The following is a 21742-nucleotide window of genomic DNA, read 5'->3' on the forward strand; positions in this document are numbered from 1 at the left end:
CATTGAGGTCTTGGGTCATAACAAAAGTTCTTTGGTTTATGTAAATAAATTATTACATATTTTAATTCCCAAAATTTTTTTTTAGGTACAAAGTATTTTAAAGAGCAGACATTGCATATTTTAACAGCAAAGGGACAGAGACAGAGATGGGGAGAAGCAAAACTGCTGACATCTCAAATCATATGACTAGAAATAAGATTTCAGGATTCCTATCTTAGTAATGTGAAGAGAAATCAAGATACAACATCCAACCCATAAATGGAAAAAATTTCCAACAGAAAATGCTTTGCCTGTTCTGCCTTAAGGCATACCTTATATTGGTCTTCAATAGCTGCGAGCTGTAGCTTTACGCTTTCATTAATTTTGATCTGTTCCTTCCATTTTAACTCCATCTTGGCAGCATTATCAGCAAAAGCAATGCACTTCTCCTTTTCCTCCTAGAAGATTAAGAAAGTACACAGAATATTAGCTACTGAAAAATAATTTATGGTAATACTGTACAACATCAACACAACTAAAGCACAAAGAAGCTCAAATTTGCCATTATTTTTCATGCTTCCTACTTGCAAGATGTTTCTACAGCACTTCTCAGCTTTATATTTATTCTGTCTTTTTTTTCAAACATTCCCTTCACACTTTTTTGAATAGGTGATCTATATACCTAATATAGGCAAAACAAAATATTGAACCGGCTTACCAATTTGAATTGAACAACTAGGCCCAGTATGTTAACGTGTGTCTAAAAATCATCCAAATTATCTGAGGTTTGAAAAGATACAGATACTGGAAGATCAATATCAGGATCACTTTTCAGCTGTGACTGTTCGGGAATGTAGGAGTATAGTACAATTCTTCGAGTCTGGCTACAATAAACTGCTAATCTACAGCAAGATTCTTGATAATTAATGAATGTAAGGCCAAAACTAGTGCCAAACTAGTCAGGTAAAGTCTTATGAATGAATGAAGGAAAAACCATTGTCCATTCAAACTTTCATGAAAAACATTACACCATTATTGTGTACCATAATGTACACCCACAATCAGCACTGCATTCTAAGGTGTGTCCAAAATAAAATGATACTAAAGTAATTATACAATCTAAGGAGCGGTGACAAATCACCTTGGCTAAGCAACAGATTCACAATAGTACTCCACCAGATGCTTACTTTGTTTGTTTTCCTGCCACCCTGTCCACCCAAAGAAAATACATTGTACTTTAATGAATAACTGTAATTTCAAAGAGTTCCCAGTTTTCTCTTTCCCCTGACCAAAAGTACCTCCCCCTCCCTCTCTAAAGAATTTTACTTACCAAGATACTGTCCCATTTACCTGCAGCCAAATCTATAGGCCTTTACAAAGCAGATGACATAGAGGCTACTGAGATCTTAGCAAGTATGATTCTGTGGGCCTGATTTATTAAAGCTCCCCAAGATTGGAGAGGAAACACTTTTATCAGTGAAGATGGGTGATCCAGAAAACCTGGAATAGATTTCCTAAAAGTCATTTGCTATATTTGTGAGCAAATGTTTTGAATCCTGGGCCAAATCCATTCCAGGTTTGCTGGATCTCTCAGCTTCATTGGTAAAAGTGTAACAAGAGGGTGGGTTACTTTAGAGCAGGGAAGTAATGGATACAGAGTAAATGTACTTTGTTTGAAATTACAATTATCCTAAGGTAAGGAAAAAAAAAAAAAAAAAGAACACATTGGTCCTTTATGCTAGCATGACGCTAACACGATCAAGTAAATAAGGAGTAATTGTTGCAAAGCCTGTAAGTAGGCCAACTCAAGTTGTTCTTTTAACAATAAATGATAATGCACAATATAAAAACATTAATTCAGTAGTATTGTGAGATATGATAGATCACTTACAGCCAACATTTGCTTGCATTTCCGATATTTCTCTGTTTTCTCTGCAATTTCTTTGCTCATATCTGTGACTTGTTCTTTTATCAAAAATTCGGGTACAGAGTCAGAGGAAAATGGATTGACTGTAGAAAAAAAAATAAAATGAGTTGTCACATGTGTAGACTCCTAGGATTATTACTCTGGGTGTTCCATTTCCTTTTACAGTCTAAAGACAGAGTGTGTTTGTAAGACTGGGATAGAGACATTAGATAATAAGTACAGCTGAGGAAAGGACTGGTGTGAATGATCTCAATGACGGCAAGTAAAAGACAACAGCTTCATATTCATTTTGTTTGTTTTTCTGTAAAAGGCGCTTATTTGCTAGCCTATATATATAGAATATAGAATGTAATCATTTCTATTACACTAAGGCCTTACAAACTTACTTTTTATTTCATGGGTGAGTATTGGGCTCTTAAGCATAGTTTAATAACTAGTTTTTCAGAGAGTCTATTGATCATTCTTGTGGACCTTTGCTGGGTTCTACATACATCCCAAATGTTGCATGTAAAATGTAAGTGGTGTTTAGCTCGGCAACAAGTCAGTCTTCTTTGACTGAGCCAAATCCTCCTTTTGCGTTTCACACTTTCCGCTCCCTGACACCACAGCCTATAGAAGGAGTGTTTCAGGTACAGACTTCAGAAGTGACAATACTGTTGACCACAGCACCTGCAATATTATTCCATCACACTAATTTAAAAAGTCACGGCATACATGAATGTGGCATCTCTACACTGAATTCAAGAGCAGTGCTGCCTCACTGCCACACATACACAGAAATTAGCTTTAGGGGACATTAGTAGCAAGAATCAAGAGGTATTTGTGAGACCACTGTGCATACAAATGCAATTATTAGGTTTTTCAGTACATTCTTTAAAAAGAAAAAAAAATTGCTTTAGGAAATACTAGTAGATAAGTACCAGAAACTACTTCTGGAACATCTAGAACTGGAGTGGGCAAACTTTTTTAGTCAGGGGCCACAATGTGAAAAAAAATTTGCCAGAGGGGCCAGGTCGATGGTAGAGAGGGCGGGGTTATGCCATCATGATGCCCCTAAATGTGACGTCATGATGGCATAACCCCACCCACTCTCCCATCGCAGAGCTAAGCCTGTGATGGGAGAGTGGGCGGCTTGTGTGCAGTGACTGAGCCCGCCCACTCTCCCATCGCAAGGCTCTGAGCTTGTGATGGAAACGTGGGCGGGCTGTGTCACTGCACACAACCTGCCCACTCTCCCATCGTAGGCTCAGATCCGGGGACGTGCTAGAGCCACGGAACACCCAAAGGGCCGGAGAGACATCCCTATTGGGCCGTGTATGGCCCGCGGGCCGTAGTTTGCCCATGCATGATCTAGAACCAATAGGGTTCTTTTTTTTTTTTTTAACACACATTGCTAACTGTACATGGTAAAATTACAAAGTTACCATACATTTGTATCCCTTTATTATGGCTATTCATAACAATCTACTAAAAAATTAAAACATTTTTACCTGATGGAGCAAAGACTGCTGCCTCTGATCTTCCTACCTCCAGCAAAACATGCACATCTGCTCCCTTTTGTTTCTCTTCTGCACTCTTCTGATAAGTGAGGGAAAACAAGTACATTAAGCTATCCTCAAAGCATTTTTGACATTTCCTATATTGATGTAAAATATACATGAGAGTGGACATACTGCCAATGATTTCATATCCTGCAAAGACTCCAGTGTTTGACTAGCATACATTATGAGGAAAGAACAAAGCAGAAACAAGAAAACATGACTGTATAGAAATAACCCAATTATATCACAAATGAACAAACCATTCTAAACAGAGTTTAAAGCTTTTACTAACACAGACTACTTACAAGCTGCTCTGTGAGCTTTACAACTTGTTTCTGGAGTTTCTGGCATTCCTTATATTTATCTTTATAGTGATCAGCTGCCATTTGTAGCCTTAATTTCAGGTCTTCAACTTCTTTTCGAAGCTCTTGCTCCACTCTGCTGCTTTCTGTATCCTAATAAAAATAAATAGTAATTATGATAAGGGTGAAAACAGTTCCCGTATGGTTCAACTAGAAATCTAAATAAAATAATACAGCCGTAATTTACAAAATATACAGGGACACCATTCAATGAGAAGGAACAAACTGGTCAAGGGCCACAAGGGAGGAAGAAAACATCCACATGCATCCCAAAAAATGCTAGCCAGATAAGCCAGGTGTATACCATCAATAACACCAAAATATTAATATACCTGCTCCTTTTTCCCCTGGGCTGCAGAGATCTTTTGCTGCTGGGAGTCTCGTAAGCTCAGCTCAGCCAAAGCATTAGCAAGCTGCTTCTTCACGCTCTCTGTCTCAAGACGTGATGTATGTAGGTCTGACATGGTTTTATCTCGTACAGTTACAGCATCACAGAGCTCTCTGGACATAAAGGAAACCTCTTGTCTACTGGATTGATGTTCATCTTGAATTTTACGAAGCTGCTGTCTTAATAAACCAATGTCTTCCTATGACGTATAAAGAGGAGAAGTTATCCATTATGGAAATCCACTAAATGTGGAGTGGATGATACAAGTTTTAAAGTTATCCTGCCCCATAGTAACACGTGAAGGCATTACTACACATGCTAGATCTTGGATCCAAGGAACATGCTGTAAATGGAGATTTACATACTCTTTTATTCCCATCAAAGCATGAATCCTCACCACCTCTTTCTAATTTGACCCTCCAATGCCAGAGCCTCTACCGCTCACTAACGTTCTGGCTTTTGACAGTTTATGAGGGTAGCTTAGCACCAGAGAAGGGAATAGCCTTACAATGCAACCATCAAACTCGATTTACAGCCTGGGCCTAAAGGAAAGTCTACAGGGGCTAATAAAAAGACAGGTACTTCCAACACAACCACATAACACATGTTGTTACCTTTTGGGCATGTCAGGTCCATTAAAAAAATAAATATGTAAAAGTGTAAAAATAATAGGCTTTCAAGTGTCCAAATAATAAAACAATAGGTCCAGCATTAGAAAAGCTAAAGAAGAGTGTCTGTGTGTCTTGGGGCAACCAGATCTCTGAGAAATTAAGAGACTTGAGTGCAAAAAGAAGTATAAAAAAAATACATTTCAGTATTCTATTACTTTAGGCGGACTATCCAACTATTTCCTCAGAAGCAATATAACAGACAGACAGTAACAGACTTACACAAAAAAATTCAGTTTACAAACAGATTTTTAAACATGTTTTGGATGTCTAATAAGCTGTTCCTACCTTCTCTGCACGGTTTTGAAGTAGGTCCTTGCACATCCTTTCCTTATCATCCAAACACAGCTTTATTTTAGCAAGCTCATCCTTGTAGTGTGTAATTAAATTCTCCTTATTAACATCTAAATTTTTCAGTGTTTGCACCTCAGTAAGCAATTTGGTGTTTTCTATTTCAGTATTTTTCAGATGAACCTGAAAAAAAAAATTTTTAAAATGTGTTTCACTCATGATTTAATTTTCTTTTTTTTGCAGTTTTCCCATGTTTGAAATGCAGGGCTCACATTTTGTTCAACTGACCACTGGCATTACCATAATGTGACACATAACAAATTAAGAAAAATTAGAAGCACAGGGCACTGTGGGTAGGTAAGATTACATGTAGTCAGCTATTCTAGGTATGTAGCCTGGTACTCTGATGTTCCAGATGGTAACTACATGTAGCTTGTTACTCTAAGGGTATAGGTGGTTATTCTAGTGTGCCATAATCAGATTACACTCAGCCTGTTATTCAAAATTTGTTTCTTTCTTCATCTGCACAGTACTATACAGACTGCTCCAACTATTGTTGAATGTTTGGAAACTCTGCCATCTTTTGTATTGCTTTTTGTGAATTCACTTAAAAGCTTAGGTTAGTGACAAGGGGTCAGGAAGCACTTGTTCACAAAGATGGTTTAGTAAGTGGTATGGATAATTCTTTTAAACTGCATGTGATAATCTATCTACAACCACACAAACTTTGTCCACTGCAGGTGACTGGCAGTTGATGCACAGCAGTTGTTCAAAGAGACGACCTGAGAATGGAAAATTTACTACAGCAGTTGACAAATGCTAGTTAACCACATATCAAAACCCCTTCCTAACTTTTTTTTTTTAATAATGGAGCACAGGTGAAGTGATGGATCAATGGTTGAGATGGGTTGTCAAACTCAAAACTGTTGTAACAAAGTCCCTGGGACAGGAAAGCTTAGGGAGCAATAAAAAAAGTTATAACCTTTTTCTGCTCTAATAAAATGTGCTTTTATTAGCCAGAATTGATGCAAATGATACTTTATGATGTTTATCATTTTCTTATAAAAATTTGTCCCCATCACTGTGGCAATTTTCAAAGAGCTCCTGGAATACAGTTATATTCTGCAAGCAAACCGCTGAATCTGAATTACAAGTTAATCCTGGAATTGTATTTTTAGCATGTTGCTCACATCTTTAAGCCTTTATAAAGTTTGGCACATACAAAACATACACCTTAAAAAAAAACCTGATAAAAATTTGCAAGTTGCCTTGCAGTACTGAATCACTGATCCCAAACAAGTATGCAGTTCAGGAATTCAGACTTCACTGGCTGCATGTTTGTTCTAGGTCTATGATTTGGCAATTACTGATGTAAAAGACAACAAGACAACTAGTAATTCAAGTAACAAGGCAGCAATGACAGCCTCCATAGTCTTTTTCATTAATAATTCTTTTAAACCATGGAAACAAACCTAATATTTTTGTTATGTAATCTGTGACAAATTAAATGACATTCTTCCTTTCCCACAGGCCAAATGTTATCCAGCTCGTAGCTCAAGCGTACAATGTGCTCTAAGTAAAGAAACAAAGCCGTTGTTGAAGTCACAGTATGATCCAAAGCATATTGTCTCCAAGGGTAACTTATCCCACATGTTCTGCTCACTAGTGTGAAGAGCTCAGTTTTAATTGTTAGTTTATTCTCTTCAGCCCTTAATTTTAGTTCATGACCTATTGATTTTTCGGTCTCCACTGGAGAAAACATTTTGCATTTAAAAAACATGCTTGCTTAAATATGATGCAGTGTGAAAATGTATCATTTTCAAATTGGCCAAAAGGCAATAAAAACTAGTAAATTAATTAGGGAAGTGTCCTCATTTAAAAATTCAACCACAGATAATTAAGAATTTTAAATAACAGTTTTTCTTTTCACAATGCAATTTTGAACTCATTGGAAAATTTGACTACTCCATAAAAGCCAATTCCCTGTCACAGCAACCTCTCTTTTCGAGCACCATAGCCCTCTCCTCCCATAGCAATGTCTAATTACCTGTGCTGGTCCAGTATCTTCAACCCTCCCGTAACGTCTCTACACAACCTTCTATGCAGCTGCCTTGGAATGAGCGAAGAGGAATACTATAGGGTGTCCCTTGACAGATTTGAGTCTGCTGTGGCTGCTGTCAGCACAACCACCTTGAAACCCAGCAATAGTCTTAGGGCTTTAGAAGTTTACACAAAAAAGGCTTTTAGAGTTAAAAAACATGCAAAAAATACATAAGAATGCAAATATTTGCACATCTATGGGAAGAGTTTGTTTAAATTAATGAATCACTGGGAGACAGGGTCTCTTTTAAAGCACAGATTCTTTAAAATAGTGATGAATAAAATGCACAGGGTAGAAACAACAAGAAAAGTATTTATAATGCATTTATAGAAAACCTTTAAGTATAGTTCGGCAATTAATAATTAAAAAGGCCAAGTACAAGAACCAAACAATTCCAGCTGATTAAGCCAGAATTCAAGAGTCCTTGTAACTTCTTGATATTCCAGAGTCCTTGTAACTTTCCTGACTATCTTCTTTGAACTATACAGCACTTTTTTCTATGTAATAGAGGTAGAAAGTGGTATTTCAAAATTTCAGTAAATTTTCATGTAACAGTTTCCTGCCTTTCAGCTACACCAGGGGTCGGCAAACTTTTATGGCCACTAGGCCATTTCAAGGGTGGGCGGGAGCACACTAGGCCTGACTCTGAGTCCTGCCCTAATGGCTCTGCCCACCACCAGGGAATGCCCCCTGAAGTGAAATCCCTCTCCTCCGTATGCATTGCGGAGGAGAGGGATTTCCATTCAGGGAGCGTTCCCTATTTAGCGCGGTGGCGGAAGTTTTAACGTTGGCCACAGTAAATAGGGGAGCAACAGCAAGGAGGCGGCAACGGGGGTCCGGCTCCGGTAGTTCCTAACGCCCCCTGGCAGATCCGGCCTAAGGCCAGAGTTTGCTGACCCCTGAGCTACACTCAAGTTAGATTGATCTGCAGACACACTAGTTGAGGAAGTATGAACCATAGATCAATATACTGCAATGAGCAATACATAATAGTAATGCAAACATGATGTAAATTATTAATCCATATATATTGTAAATGGTTGACTTAGATCTAGGAAAACTAAACAACATGGATGAGATGTTTAGCTAAGCTGCAGGTGGTGTTTAAAATAGTGTTATTGTCTTGATGGGTGCAGTTGCTGTACACTGAACCTGATCATTTGGCTGGCATTCTTAAGATAGTATTCCCAGAAGACATTCTTAGAACTCCAGAAACTCACAAGTTACATCATGCCTTCCAATATACATGTCAGATGTACGTGAATATGTCCTGCAGATGTCAACCACAGTAGCCCATCATCACAGAGCAAATGACAGACATCACATATGTTTTACCTTGTACAATTCCTTTTCATCCTTCTCATTCTTTACTTGAAACTCCAATTGCTCATTTTCTAGATTCACTTTCTTCAGTTTATCTTTCAGGCTAAAAATAATAACATGTATTAATAGAAATACTTTATTCAGAACAGGCGAATGTTGATTCATACTCTAATGACAAGTAAGACGTAAAGTAAACATGCTGCCTTTGTATAAATAAGATGAGAATGTTAAAGCTGAAGCAATATTTCCTGCTCAATACACTAGGAAAAAAAGGCAAATATATTTACATTACCACTTGACTCCTGTATGATATGTATATCATTGCACAAATCTTTTATGTCACCATTAGTATTATGGAAGTGAATATTTTGTAAAGACCATTTTATTTTTATGATATATACATTATGCAACATGCAGCTGGGTTAATCCACTTTCCCTCAAAAATTGGCCTTGGACTGTGTTAATGACATATGACTATGGTAGGGACATTAGACTGTGAGCCCATTTGAGGGACAGCTAGTGACATGACTAGCATGACTAGCTAGTGGACTTTGTAAAGAGCTGCGTAAAATGTCAGTGCTATATAAATACTGGTTAATAATATTAAATGATTCACTTTACACTGTTCATCTACAGTATTGTACACAGCATCCTTTCACTTTGCACACAGTTTGTGGAATATGCCATAGCATTCCACACTCTTTACTGTGCATTCCAGTTTCATTCAATACATTAGGCTGTAAATTCTATACTGCACACTATTCAACTTTGTAAAGTTATCTCTGCATTTTTTTACTGTTTTTTACTTTTACATTTTTTTTACTGTGTTTTACAGTCTTCATGTTTCTACACTAAACATTAGAATGCATGTTCTTTATTGCACCGTGCTCTATTTAGTATATTGCGCTCCACAATATATAATACATAGCACTCCAAACTCCATACTGTATTGTACATCCTATACACTGGCATGCATAATCTATATTGAACACAGTTGCAGTCAGACCACTATATTATATAAACCATACTGCCCTATTCTACTCTCCACATGGCCTCACACTGCATAATCCACTGTCTGTTGCATACTTTTCCTTTTCGATTTATACCTTGTCATTGTCTGTTGTCTTCCTTCAAACTCTGGTTTTGCAATTTTTTTTATTGGAAACAATAGTTCCTGATCATCTCAAACAAGAATCTGGTAAGTGTGTACAGATGTTCCCCAATGTCACTGGTTGTTAGTAACCCGCCACATAGGATAACAAACACCACTTTTGTTAGAATACTGTATAGCTGATACCTCAAGTTCTCCTTCCTTCTTTACAGAACACAACTGGCTACTTAGCAATGGTATCCATACAGACATTGTTTTATTCATTTATTTATATTTGCATACTGCATTCATATACTGCATTCACTAAGCAGTACACAGTAGTAGTCACAGTATCGGTAATGTTAACAAATGGGTAGCTTGCCATCAAGATTAACTAAACAAAGAACTCTGAGGTAAAAGTGAGCACGCTTTCTGCATCCAGTGTATATGGTTTATTAACACAGGGGAACCTTTATACTGCACCCCACAGTCAGCAGTACCTGTCGATTTCAGTTTCCTTCTCAATGGCTTTCTGATTTACAGATATGAGGTCTTCTTCCAGCTGCAGAATCTTTGAGGACATTTCTCGGCATGCTTTCTTAACTTCTTCACTTTCTGCTTTAAGAATTTCAGAGGCCTGAAGCATTCCCTGGTTTAAAAAAAAAATACAAAATCAAGTCAATGCAACTTTGTGAAGGTATTAACATTTAAAAAAAAAAAAAAAACACAAGAGACATCTAGGGGCTAGCACACATTGTACATTTTCATTTCCAATACAATTTCGGATCTAGGAAAACAACCGAATCTTAAGTGACAACCAATTGTCCGAGAATTACATTTAGATCCTTATCGATTACTGATCATTTATTAGTTGTTCAAAAGAAAACTGGCAGAAGATCTGCTTATGACTAATAGACCTGAAAAATGTAATCCATGGCTGAAATATCATTAGTGTTCTGCAAACCTAATTTTATTTGGAAGGCTTAACAAGGTTTTGGGACAGAAACTTATGTTATAGCAATGTATATTTTAGAAGTGAACTGTAAAAATGTAAATACAAGGAATTTAGGCTAACAGAAATCATTAGGTTTACAAATAGGGGACCTTATTGATGATATCAGTTTGAACACTGACAGAAGCAAAGCAAACAGAACAGAGCTAATGACTTGCTCTTTGTTGCTGCTCCTTTACGGTCCAATCACAAGCTGCAGTAAAGGAAGTGACACCACTTTAATTCCTAACCCTAAAAGAGAAAGTGGTATATCCTTCTTGGCTTTGTAAGAATCACAAAGTGGCTGGATAGAATTACAAATCTTTTGGAAGATAAGAGAGTTAATATGTGTGTCTTTAAATGGGTTGTTTGCCTGGTGTTGACCTTTTATAGCCCACTTTTCAGACGCCAGTTTAAATTACTTTTATGGCACCTGCACAATCCACATCCAAAGGTTACTTAAACAGGTGACTATTAGACATGAAACTTGGAAATAACCTATAAACTTATTTACTGTTGGAAAGCTCTAAAACAAGGGCCCCACATCTCTAGACCTTGAGGGCCAGAATCCACATACAATTTTAGTATTTCTGTAATATACAGTAGTAAATGAGGTAAAGAATGGTCTGCAAGGAGTCAGAAAATTACTTTAGTTGTACCAAAATATGGCCTGTATGTGGCTGGAGTTGGGGGCCTTGGTTTCCATCAGTGAGTACAGGTTGTTTCCATGTTTTATGTCCGATAGTCACCTGCTTAAGTATCCATTGGATAAGGATGCAAACCTGCATGTCTGTAAAGGATCTTAATAATAACATATATACGTTTTTTCTCTCGCTTTGGACCGAACAATCAAAAACCAGCATCCCAAGAAACCTGGAGTTTACTGATCAATTTTCAAATTATTTGATGAACCAACATACCACATCAGTATGTTTACAGTACAACGCTACTGATACTCTGAATAGAAAAGACTAGCTTAGCTGATCAATTACCCAGACAACAATTCATTTTTGTCCATTTTATAGTTATAAAAAACATAATGTAAAGCCTACATTCTAGTCCATGGCTAGACAGAATACCACTTGGATTTACTTAATAAAAATAAAGAGCAGATACAGCTGTCAGACAAAAGAGCAGATGTTTGCATTCATATCACTATAGGGGAGAAAACAGCAAAAATATAAACGATAACTAGAAAGCTGTCAAACAGCCAGAGGTAGATATGTCAGTGCTCATTCTATGGCACAATCCAGCAGGACAATTTCTGTTTCCCATATAAAAAGGTTAACCAAGACAACAAAGAGTAATGCCAATCACAACTACAGCATCACTGGGACTCCAAGGCACACAATAATTTATACATCAGAGAAGTAACATGTTTTATTTACATCTAACATTAAAAAACTTTATGGATAATTTTCCAAAACAATACAACATACACCCCAGTTGCGCTCCAAGCACAAAAAAATTATTTTCAGGTATATAGTATTACAACAATTAAAAAATGTGCACATAAGAAAAATACATTTCAGCTTGTTTCCACTGACAACAATAAAAATGGTTCCAAAAGCCTTTTCAAATGAAAATTTAAATTCAGTTTTATCCTAATTACCAGTTTTCACTTTTATACAGAGATACGAGCCAGCTAGCACTGTGAATTCCTCACCAACACACATGTAGGAAAGAAATGTAAGAAGGTAATGTACGTGGAATTCAAGTGCATATTTTTGATTGTTTACTAAAACCATATAAAAACCTGCTGAATCCAGTTCCCACAATTATACTGACATTATTGTATGTTGTCATTGACCTCTGCAAAATAAGGGCAGATTCTTACAACTTTGTGCAATGATCACAGGTTTTTTTTCAAGTCTTAATACATTACCTTTAGTTTACATGCAGAGCTCTGCAGAAAAAAACACCATAGAATTTAGAGAAAGCCAAAAAGGCTTTCTAAATATATTTTATTGCAATGAAAAGACACAACACGTAACTGACTATATTATCAGCGATGAGGTGCAGTCATCTGTAGCAAGTAGATCATTTATACTAACCTCTGGTTGCCAGTGGTTATTATGGAATTAAAAGTATGGGAAATGGGAAAAATCATAAACTAAGGAAGCTACCATATCTAAGGGCTGCTAAGTTATAATGGGCCTGATTTATTAAAGCTTTACAAGGCTGGAGAGGATACACTTTCATCAGTGAAGCTGGGTGATCCAACAAACCTGGAATGGATCTGGTCTAGGATTCAAAACATTTGCTAGCAAATTGCAAATAACTTTTAAGAAAACCATTCCAGGTTTGCTGGATCACCCAGCTTCACTGATGAAAGCGTATCCTCTCCAGTCTTGTAAAGCTTTAATAAATCAGGCCTAATGTATGTAATGTTTTTTAGGGGTTTACATAAGCTTCAACTTTCCAAAACATGTCCCCAAAAGGGCTTGGAATTAGCTGCCTATATTAAAATATATACAGAACAGAATGTGGATATACTCCCCATATTAGAATGATAATTATTTACTTATTGAGTAGGGATAGCAGTGTTCTTCAAGCCCCTTTTAGCCAGATGCACCATCCACACTTTTCAGCAACCACCCGGCCGTTTTTGGCTGCTTACTGAAAAGTTGGGTCACAATACAAGGCCTGCCATTCGCCAACACCCAGCTTTAAAAATTTTCTGGGGAGAATACTGGATATGTAACTTAAAAGTAAAATGTTAATATAAATATAAATATATATTTATATAAATGTTTATGGAGATTAGCAAAAAAGGTAAAGTTGGTTTATACAACCAATCTTGTGCAATAAAAAACAAGACTTTTTTTGATGCTTGATTGTTCTTATATACATTAACCTTAATAAATACACATTAATCCTAGAAACTAATATTCACCTTAAAAAGAAAATATTTACCGTCATACAACTTGGTACGATGTACAGGCCCAGGGTAGCTCTTAATGTTGGCATATATTCCCCGATATTACCATTTCCCAGGTTACCTTAAAGGTCATTACCTTCACTATTTTTTCTTCCCTTTGAAATCAGATAATCTTGACTATCTCTGAGACAATCATATCCATTTCCCTAACTACTGTCCTTTTAACTTACTGTTACAGTAAGATTATCTCAACCCCCCCCTCTCCTACCTACCTTTCTATGTTCCCCTTTTCATTGTCCCCCAACAAAATAAAGCAAGAAGAGGTACACAGTGTTTGTGAGTTCCATATCTTAGTAACAGCATATGGTACGGTAGATTTTAATACTCAATTGTTTTTTTTTTTTCTTGTATAAAATTATATTGTTGATTACTTTGTATACCCTGTATGTTGTATTCTTTTGTAACTCTTGTTTATCCTTTAATAAAAATTTTGTTTTAAAAAAAAAATCTATTCATTTTGCTAAGTAAACATCCTTTGGTACCTCATCCCTTTGCATTTATGTATGATTGAGATATAAACTATAGTACCTAAAAATCTAATGCAGTGCAAATGACATTACACTTCATACATAAATATACAAGAAAGTTTGTTTAGGAACAATATTTTGAGTATGAATCAATCCTGCCACCTAAGACAGAATGGAAGATGTGAACAATGCATGTATTTAGGTCGTCCATAATCATTAGGACACAGAAAAGAAATGACCACAAATATTTAAGCTGACATTACCCAAACATCTATATTTATGGAAGGAAGAAGAAAAAAGCTAAAGACATCCCTGACACCAAGCTTATGTCTGCTAAAAAAAAAAAAGACAAGAATGTGAAAAAATAACAGCATAGCAGACAAAAAGCCAATGAAAAAATATAGATCAGAAACTCTTGATGTTCACAGTCACTGGTAAACGCCTAAAATGAAATAAGCCATACAAATTTAGCATACAAATGAAAGATTTGTAAGGCAAGTTGTTTTATTTAAAATGAAAGATTTATTTACAGAAAATCTTGAAATTTGATTACCTCCCCCAGAAAGTCGGGGTAAATGGCAGTAGTCAGTTCTAATGAGTGCCAATGGCCAAGACTAGCACTTTCATTTCACACCTAGAGAATGGAGCTTGTACACTTGGCATGTGTAACATGCAGTGTTTAAGGGTTACAAAATGGCACTGGACAGCGTCCAAGTTTGGCCCAAACTATTCAGTTACAATAAAATATAATGAGAGGCCGTGTTTACTCATTAATTGTGAAAATCATGCTCTGAGAGCTACAGTAATTAAGAAAAAGAACTTTTATAGGCATCCAGGGACTGAATGTAGAAGCAACAAGTCTTCATTCTAAACCGGGACTTTCATTTGATTTAAAAAATAAAACTAGGAACACTTGCAATGGCCTTATCTGTGGTAGAACTCTCTGAAGTTCCAGGACAATACAAGCTACCATATCATCAAGTATTTGTACCTATAAATCAGTCCATGCTTTATGGGTGACCATCTCTTATTAGTGAAAATCTAATTATATCATTGGGACAGAAAGAATTAGAAATTTCTCAGACAGGGACACAGATAATAAAAAACAAACAAATCCCCTCCTTCTATAGTGCATCAAAGGCTAAAATAGTCTGCTTGCTGTCTTTAGCTGCGATGGGGATATTAAATTATTTTTCTGCCCCACATTTATATCAGACAATGGATGATATGATTTGTAAAACAAAGAAATGGCTTTTTCAGTCTATAGGACTGACACTGGCAGGAAAGGTAATTTTGCATGTAAAATCTCTCAGTGTCATGCATGAGAATATATTTTCTAGGGTCCAGATTTCACTTTTTGTGGGTTTTATGCACAACAAACAGATCATGGTTACTGTGCAAAATATCTGAAAAAATAATATTGAGTCACAGACTAAAATAATCACTCCTGCTAAAACATCTCAGAAAAATGATCAATTTCTACCACAAAAAATAAACTCATACAGGTAAAATAAAAAATATAATCCTGCGGTACATGCCTTAGGGGAAAAAACCTTATTAACACTGGTAGGATGAAACACCTAGATCAAGTATATGTTTTACTTCGTATGCGTATAAGGAACAAATTAGATGATCTTTTGCTAGTAAAATGCCAATATGTCTCGTACCTAAAATGTCCTATTCCTTACATTTGTTTTAAATATAATATGAAATAAAGTAAAGAAAAGCAATAACACACACACACACACACACACACACGGCTATGTTGCAAATAAACCTATTATGTAAACTACTCATATACCGCGCCTCAAAACATTACGCCACTAGAGGGCAATATGACATTACAAAACTAGTGTTCACCCCTCCCCCTACCAATAAAATATGATCTCTACTTCCAAGCAAGGCTTACTGTAAATCCAAGGATCTAACTAACACTATGAGGATTTCATACACACAATTCATTCAGTAAAGACTGGAATGAACAGAAATCTATATAAAGAAAAAGAGTGCCATGAAAAATAAAATGTGTATGTGAAACACATACAAAAATTTAAATATTTGGAAGAAAAAAGGAACTGCTATGCGGACAGCGATTTCCAGGCATCTGTAGGATATTTTTTAAGACGAGATCTAAGAGTAAAAGATATAAGGGACATAAACAAGGTGTCGCTTCTGAAGAAATCGGAGGTCTAGATTATATGGCTGTGTTGGATACACACTGAGGGCTACATTTCTCTCTACAGCAGAAGCTTTTTAATTGTTAACAGGATTCACCCATTTATGGCTATGAAACACCTTTTACTCCAATAAAGGCTGTGGCAATTTGAGCTTCTCATCCTGCCAGTGCAAATTTACTTTTGTGTGCTGCTAGCTATATACCGTGCAATAGGAAAAAAAAAGCCATTATGTGAATCCCGTCTTATCACTTCTGACGTCAGTCTTGTTATCAATTAAATTTAAGAGAGTTAACCACTGACAGAATACCTTGTTTATGGCACGCTAACCTGTCGTAAAACATAGCTAAAATTACAAGTGTGTGTCATGCTGCCAAACCCAGGTGAGGTGAGGAAGGAGCCTGCTTCAGCCAATAGCAATGATGGATTCATAGAAATATGGATTAGCCAGGGAGATTTCCTGTGAAAACAGCAGTTTAGTGTGTGCTAAATTGCTTCCTCACAGCAATATTGGCTTCATGGCACTGCAGATTATACCTAACAGGTCCATATCCTGTAGAAAGTATGTATGAATCATTAACAGTAGCATTGTTATGCCATTAAGTTTACTACTCAGCTACTGTTATGAGCACTTGGGTCATGGCAATATTGTGATACTAACTTTACTGCCGCCATAATGTAAGTGCATGCTTTCCACATAAACAATAATTATTTATACACTCATAAATGTGTAATTTATGCCTAGTTTTAGATTCTTTATATCTAAGAAATGTATGGACTATTTGGAGCAAAAAATGCAGGATTCATGCACTGCCAACAATACTCCAATATTAGAATCTTGGTACACGTGCACTGTCATCTCTCTGTTTAGCTAATAGGCCCGTGAAAGAAAACTTATTCCAGGTGAAACAAATCAGTGGCCATTGTGCACCTCTTTCTTTATAGCATATAGGTTGCCATTGCTGACCTCTCCTTCTGAAACATGCAGCCTGCTACCTTTTCCTTTAAAATACAAAAAAATTACCATTGCTTGAGCTTTGCTTTGCGGATGTGGACGTCTCTGAAAAAAAACTACGAAATGCCTTTCCTGAACTTTCCCCTTATGCAGCTTTGGTGACCCAGAACTAGTATACAAATCAAGACTTTTAACTTCACTTGCTGCATACTTGTTTCAAGCCAATAACTTTTAAAAGAAGTTAATTTCAGTGTTTTTAAAAGAAAGTCAAGAGCAGCCCGGCAAGAGGAAGAGTTTTCCTTTCCCAATTTTCCACTTTTAGGTAAACCTATTATTGATGTTTAGCCCTCAGGTCCAACCAGATCTGTTGAACACATCTCCCTCCAGAAGATATTGTTGACTTCAGCTAAAAAGCTCCACTTATTCAGTATTATCAAGATACATTACAGTCACATAATCATAAGGTTTATGGGGTGGGACACCACTGCTAAATATTGCTTGCTAATTTAATTTTTTTATTAAAAAGGAAGAAAAACCTAATAAAACGTACCTATTGTTGATTAAATAAAATAAAAGGCCAACCTTTACAGCAAGGGGTGTCTGCAAGGAATAAACCATTAAAGCTGGTTTTGTGAGTCATAGTGACATAGTCAGTTAGGTTGAAAAAAAGACCATAAAGTTCAACCACTAGGGAAATAAACAGATCCCAGATAAAAACCCAATGGACATAGTTGGTCCAGAGGAAGGCAAAAAAAACCCTGGTCATCTTCTTTGAAGAAAAGAAAAGGAACCAATTTTTTTGTTTTCAGACTGCATAATTGGACACCTGAAGCACATGAAGAGACCTTATACCAATGGTCTGAGGTTCTCGGTGAAATCAGACATTTTATATATCAATCAGGATGTATTGCCCTACAAACACTTGTAAGAACAGATAGCAGAATAATAAAATTATTTTCAGATGTATACTTTCTCTAGTTATAATGTCGTCATCATGGAATTGTACATCAATCAATATGCAATTGAGGATTGAGGATGAAGAAACCTATTCACTATCTCACAGTATAAATACTGTTTCTGCAGGTCTTTCTAGCACTGTACACATTAAAAAAGCAAATAAGTCCATGATGGCAGCTTACACAGTTCTACTGTTACTATAATACTTTTTAACCTCAAAAGATCAATCTGCAAATTAAAATGCATGTGTGCATGCATGTACAGAGGTACTGTATATAGGTGTGTGTTACTACTGATACTATCGCTCAGTGGTCCCCGACTGGTGGTCCGCAAGAAAATTTTGGTGGTCCACAGAATATTTGGACATTATGTGGATTTTTTTTTTTTTACTAGAGACAAAAAAAGGAGGACGTCAGTGTAGTCTTATAATCTTAAGTTGTATGATGCAACCGTTGACGAGCCGTACGCTTTAGTATTGTTTCCACCATTACAACAGTCACCCCGCTCCGCCAATACCGATTCTCATCCTATTGTTTTATTTTATTTGTTTATTTCTCAGATGCTCCTTTAGGTATGTATGACCTTACGGTGTATTTTCTTCAACTGTTATATTTATTGGCATCAAATAGTTTGACTTTGATAACTATAATTTCTTGTTTGGTCTTATATTCAAATGAAATAAATTCATAATGAGTGAGAAAAAGTAAACAAATATTTTGCATTTCTTTAGTAATACCAAAGATAGTGCAGCTAATGATAATAGTAACAATAGTAATACTTCACTTAACCGTGAGCTGATTAATAAATCAGAGCCTCCACAGTACTTGTCAGGCACCATTAGGAAGATCATTATTTTACACATGTATTTATCTTTTTTTTAAAAATTCATATTATTGGTTTGCGGGATTTAAAATTATGAATTCAGTGGTCCATGAGGTCCTAAAGGTTGGAGATTGCCACCATAGGTTAGTGTTTCTCAACTAGGGTTCCTCCAGAGGTTGCTAGGCTATGTGTAAGAAAAACATTCTTCTCCATAGCCAGTAAGGTAAGAGCCATTCTTTCCACTGACCACCACACTAATTTACTGAGAGCCGTGGATATAGTAATTACAGGTTCCATGAAGACCTGAATGTTATTTCAAGGCTTCTCTCATGTTAAAAAGTTTGAGAAAATAGATAATACTATAATATATAACAATGAATGCCTAATGGTTGTGCCATTTTCACCAATAATTTGAACCCCCTAAGGATGTCTAATCCTTCACTTTAACTGGCCATATTTTGGGAGGGAAGTTTCCTCAAAGTTCTGCTAGGCTTTAAAAAAGTAAGGAATTTATGTGATTTATTTTAGAATAATGCTGTTTTTATAGAACATTATCAAAGTTCCCAAAAGTCACATAGAGGGACCATGGCCTACCACAAGTACTTCGAAGTACTTTGCTGAAATCCATGTTGACCTCAAACATACTTATGTTTTATAGTATGGTTTACATTATCCCATATGTTATTTTACTAGCTATGTTTGTCCGTTTTTAACAAGAGAAATGCCTCGCTTTGCCTTACTATCACACATACTATTTATTGTTTTATTTATTTTTTTTATACAATTTTGCAGGTCACCTCCACTTTAATTTATGATCTGCCATTGAACCACACTCATTTTAGAAACCAGGATTTCATTTTATACGTTTGTGTTTAATTTAGAAATACTGTATGTGTCAGCTGTGACTAGTTCCAGCACCGCATTCATATTTTTATTATTTGGCGTTGTACAACTCCAGGCATGTCAGTCAGGGTTACAATACTGATGTGTTAATTCCTGTTGGCTGGGTGACTTTAGTTAATGCTTAAAAACAAATCCCTCAGCTTGACTTCTAAAATACTCAAAGTTAAACTGAAAAAATATTATTAAAAATTATTTAAAACAAATTAAAAAAAATTCTTAACTTTACATTATAATTTCATTTTTAGATATGCTGTAGCTTTAACCATCTGGGGTGCCCAATTCCAGGCCATTAGGACCAAGATCTGCACATAATTTTACTTATTTCTCTGGCACCAGTAAAATGTTTTACTCAGAGTTCATAGAAATAACTATATTAAATTTATTATGAAAACCCTGGCCTGTATGTGGTTTTTGGGGTCTAGGGTGGACCACCCTTGGGTTAGATAATGCTGAACATCCTCCAGCCAGGAAACCAGCCCTGTCTAACTTGCTACAGCTTCTAATGTACACTATGAGAAGCCTACAATGAACAGCAAACTCAGAGTGCAAACCTAAAGTAATACTGATGGTTAGTTTTAAACAACCACTTTACGTGTCTTTAATAGAGTCACAGCTGCCCCCAACCTTCCCTATCAAAGCCATATACTTTAAAATGACTTCTGAACAGGCAATTTACCCTCCACTACTGCTATGGCTAATTGTGCCCTACATGCTTCATCTTTACATATATATATATATATATATATATATATATATATATATATATATGTATATGTTGTCAAATATAATGCTCTGTACCTGCTGTATGCATGCTTGTTGTAGGTCAGCACCTTGCTAGGTATTTAGGTCCGGTACAAGACAAAATGAGTTGTTGTTCTCCAGCATGCAAAGGGAGTACCTTTTTTAATTTTTTTTTTTTAAATAAGCTTGGCAAGAGTAAAAAAATTAGTCATGTTTTTTATTGTGGTCAGTGATTCCACTGGAGATAGATTTTTATCTTACTTTCTGTCCCAGGAAGGAAGGAAGACAGTAAAATAAACCTAGTATAAATCCTAACCAGCCAGCTTATTCTCGTCCGATATCAGCCCTGAGGCGATTATCGAACGAGAATCATCTGACGTGCGTACGTAGCCTTGGCAGGACATGTTCAGTGTTTAAATGTAGGCACATTTCCAGGGACAAAATACCAATGTCCTCATAAAAATCAAGGGGAACTAGCGATGATGTGTTTAAAATCAGCTTAGCCTTAATTTTTTACATACATATTTGTATTTGCTCTGTCACTGTATATTTAACAATCCAGTAAGAACACATTGTAGGTCACTGCATGAAAGCATTTAGACTGGCTGGCTTTCCCTCAGGGGAAAACATCTGGAAATGGTTGTGTTCCAAGCCTGGTACCAAAATCCTGAAGCTTTCTAATCTTTTTACAACATAAAAGCCAAAGTGGCAGGAGGTTAATAGAATTAACCTGTACTCTGTAAACACACATCTCATGCACCTTATACTATATTGCTTGTCATCATCTCATTGAACGTGAGGCTGGGCTTCAAAGGAAAACAGCACACCCTGTGAGTAAGCACTTGAAATAATTTAGATTCATGATACACTATCAATAGGCATCAAATCGAAATTAGGCCAACGTTTCATGAATAAACACATGATTACATGAACACACAATGTTACATGAACTTGTACGGTCCCATACTTTAGCCCCCTTACCCCTAACACTTAAACCGGACTATAGCCAAAGAGATTAGGCTCCTACTCACTGCTTTTACTATATTACTGCTGCATATGTTACATGTCCAAGACATAAATAATAATTATAGCTGTTGCTTACTATAGGGGTACTATCCCCC

General features: G+C 36.3%; 1 protein-coding gene across 2 annotated transcripts in view; it reads right to left on the reverse strand.

Annotated features, from left to right (window-relative positions):
- Positions 1-21742, reverse strand: part of TAX1BP1 (Tax1 binding protein 1) — a 56207-nt gene that overhangs the window by 11364 nt on the left and 23101 nt on the right. The window contains exons 6-13 of one of the 2 annotated variants that reach the window (XM_072412481.1): positions 10171-10319; positions 8593-8683; positions 5154-5339; positions 4142-4396; positions 3753-3902; positions 3397-3481; positions 1871-1989; positions 312-437 (exon numbers count right to left, since the gene is read on the reverse strand). In XM_072412481.1, coding sequence (XP_072268582.1) covers positions 312-437; positions 1871-1989; positions 3397-3481; positions 3753-3902; positions 4142-4396; positions 5154-5339; positions 8593-8683; positions 10171-10319 — 1161 coding nt within the window. Of the gene's footprint in view, positions 1-311; positions 438-1870; positions 1990-3396; positions 3485-3752; positions 3903-4141; positions 4397-5153; positions 5340-8592; positions 8684-10170; positions 10320-21742 lie in introns of both variants that reach the window. The other variant, XM_072412480.1, reaches the window with a different exon arrangement.

The sequence above is a fragment of the Pyxicephalus adspersus genome, chromosome 5, assembly GCF_032062135.1.
Source record: "Pyxicephalus adspersus chromosome 5, UCB_Pads_2.0, whole genome shotgun sequence".
NCBI classification, from domain to species: domain Eukaryota; kingdom Metazoa; phylum Chordata; class Amphibia; order Anura; family Pyxicephalidae; genus Pyxicephalus; species Pyxicephalus adspersus.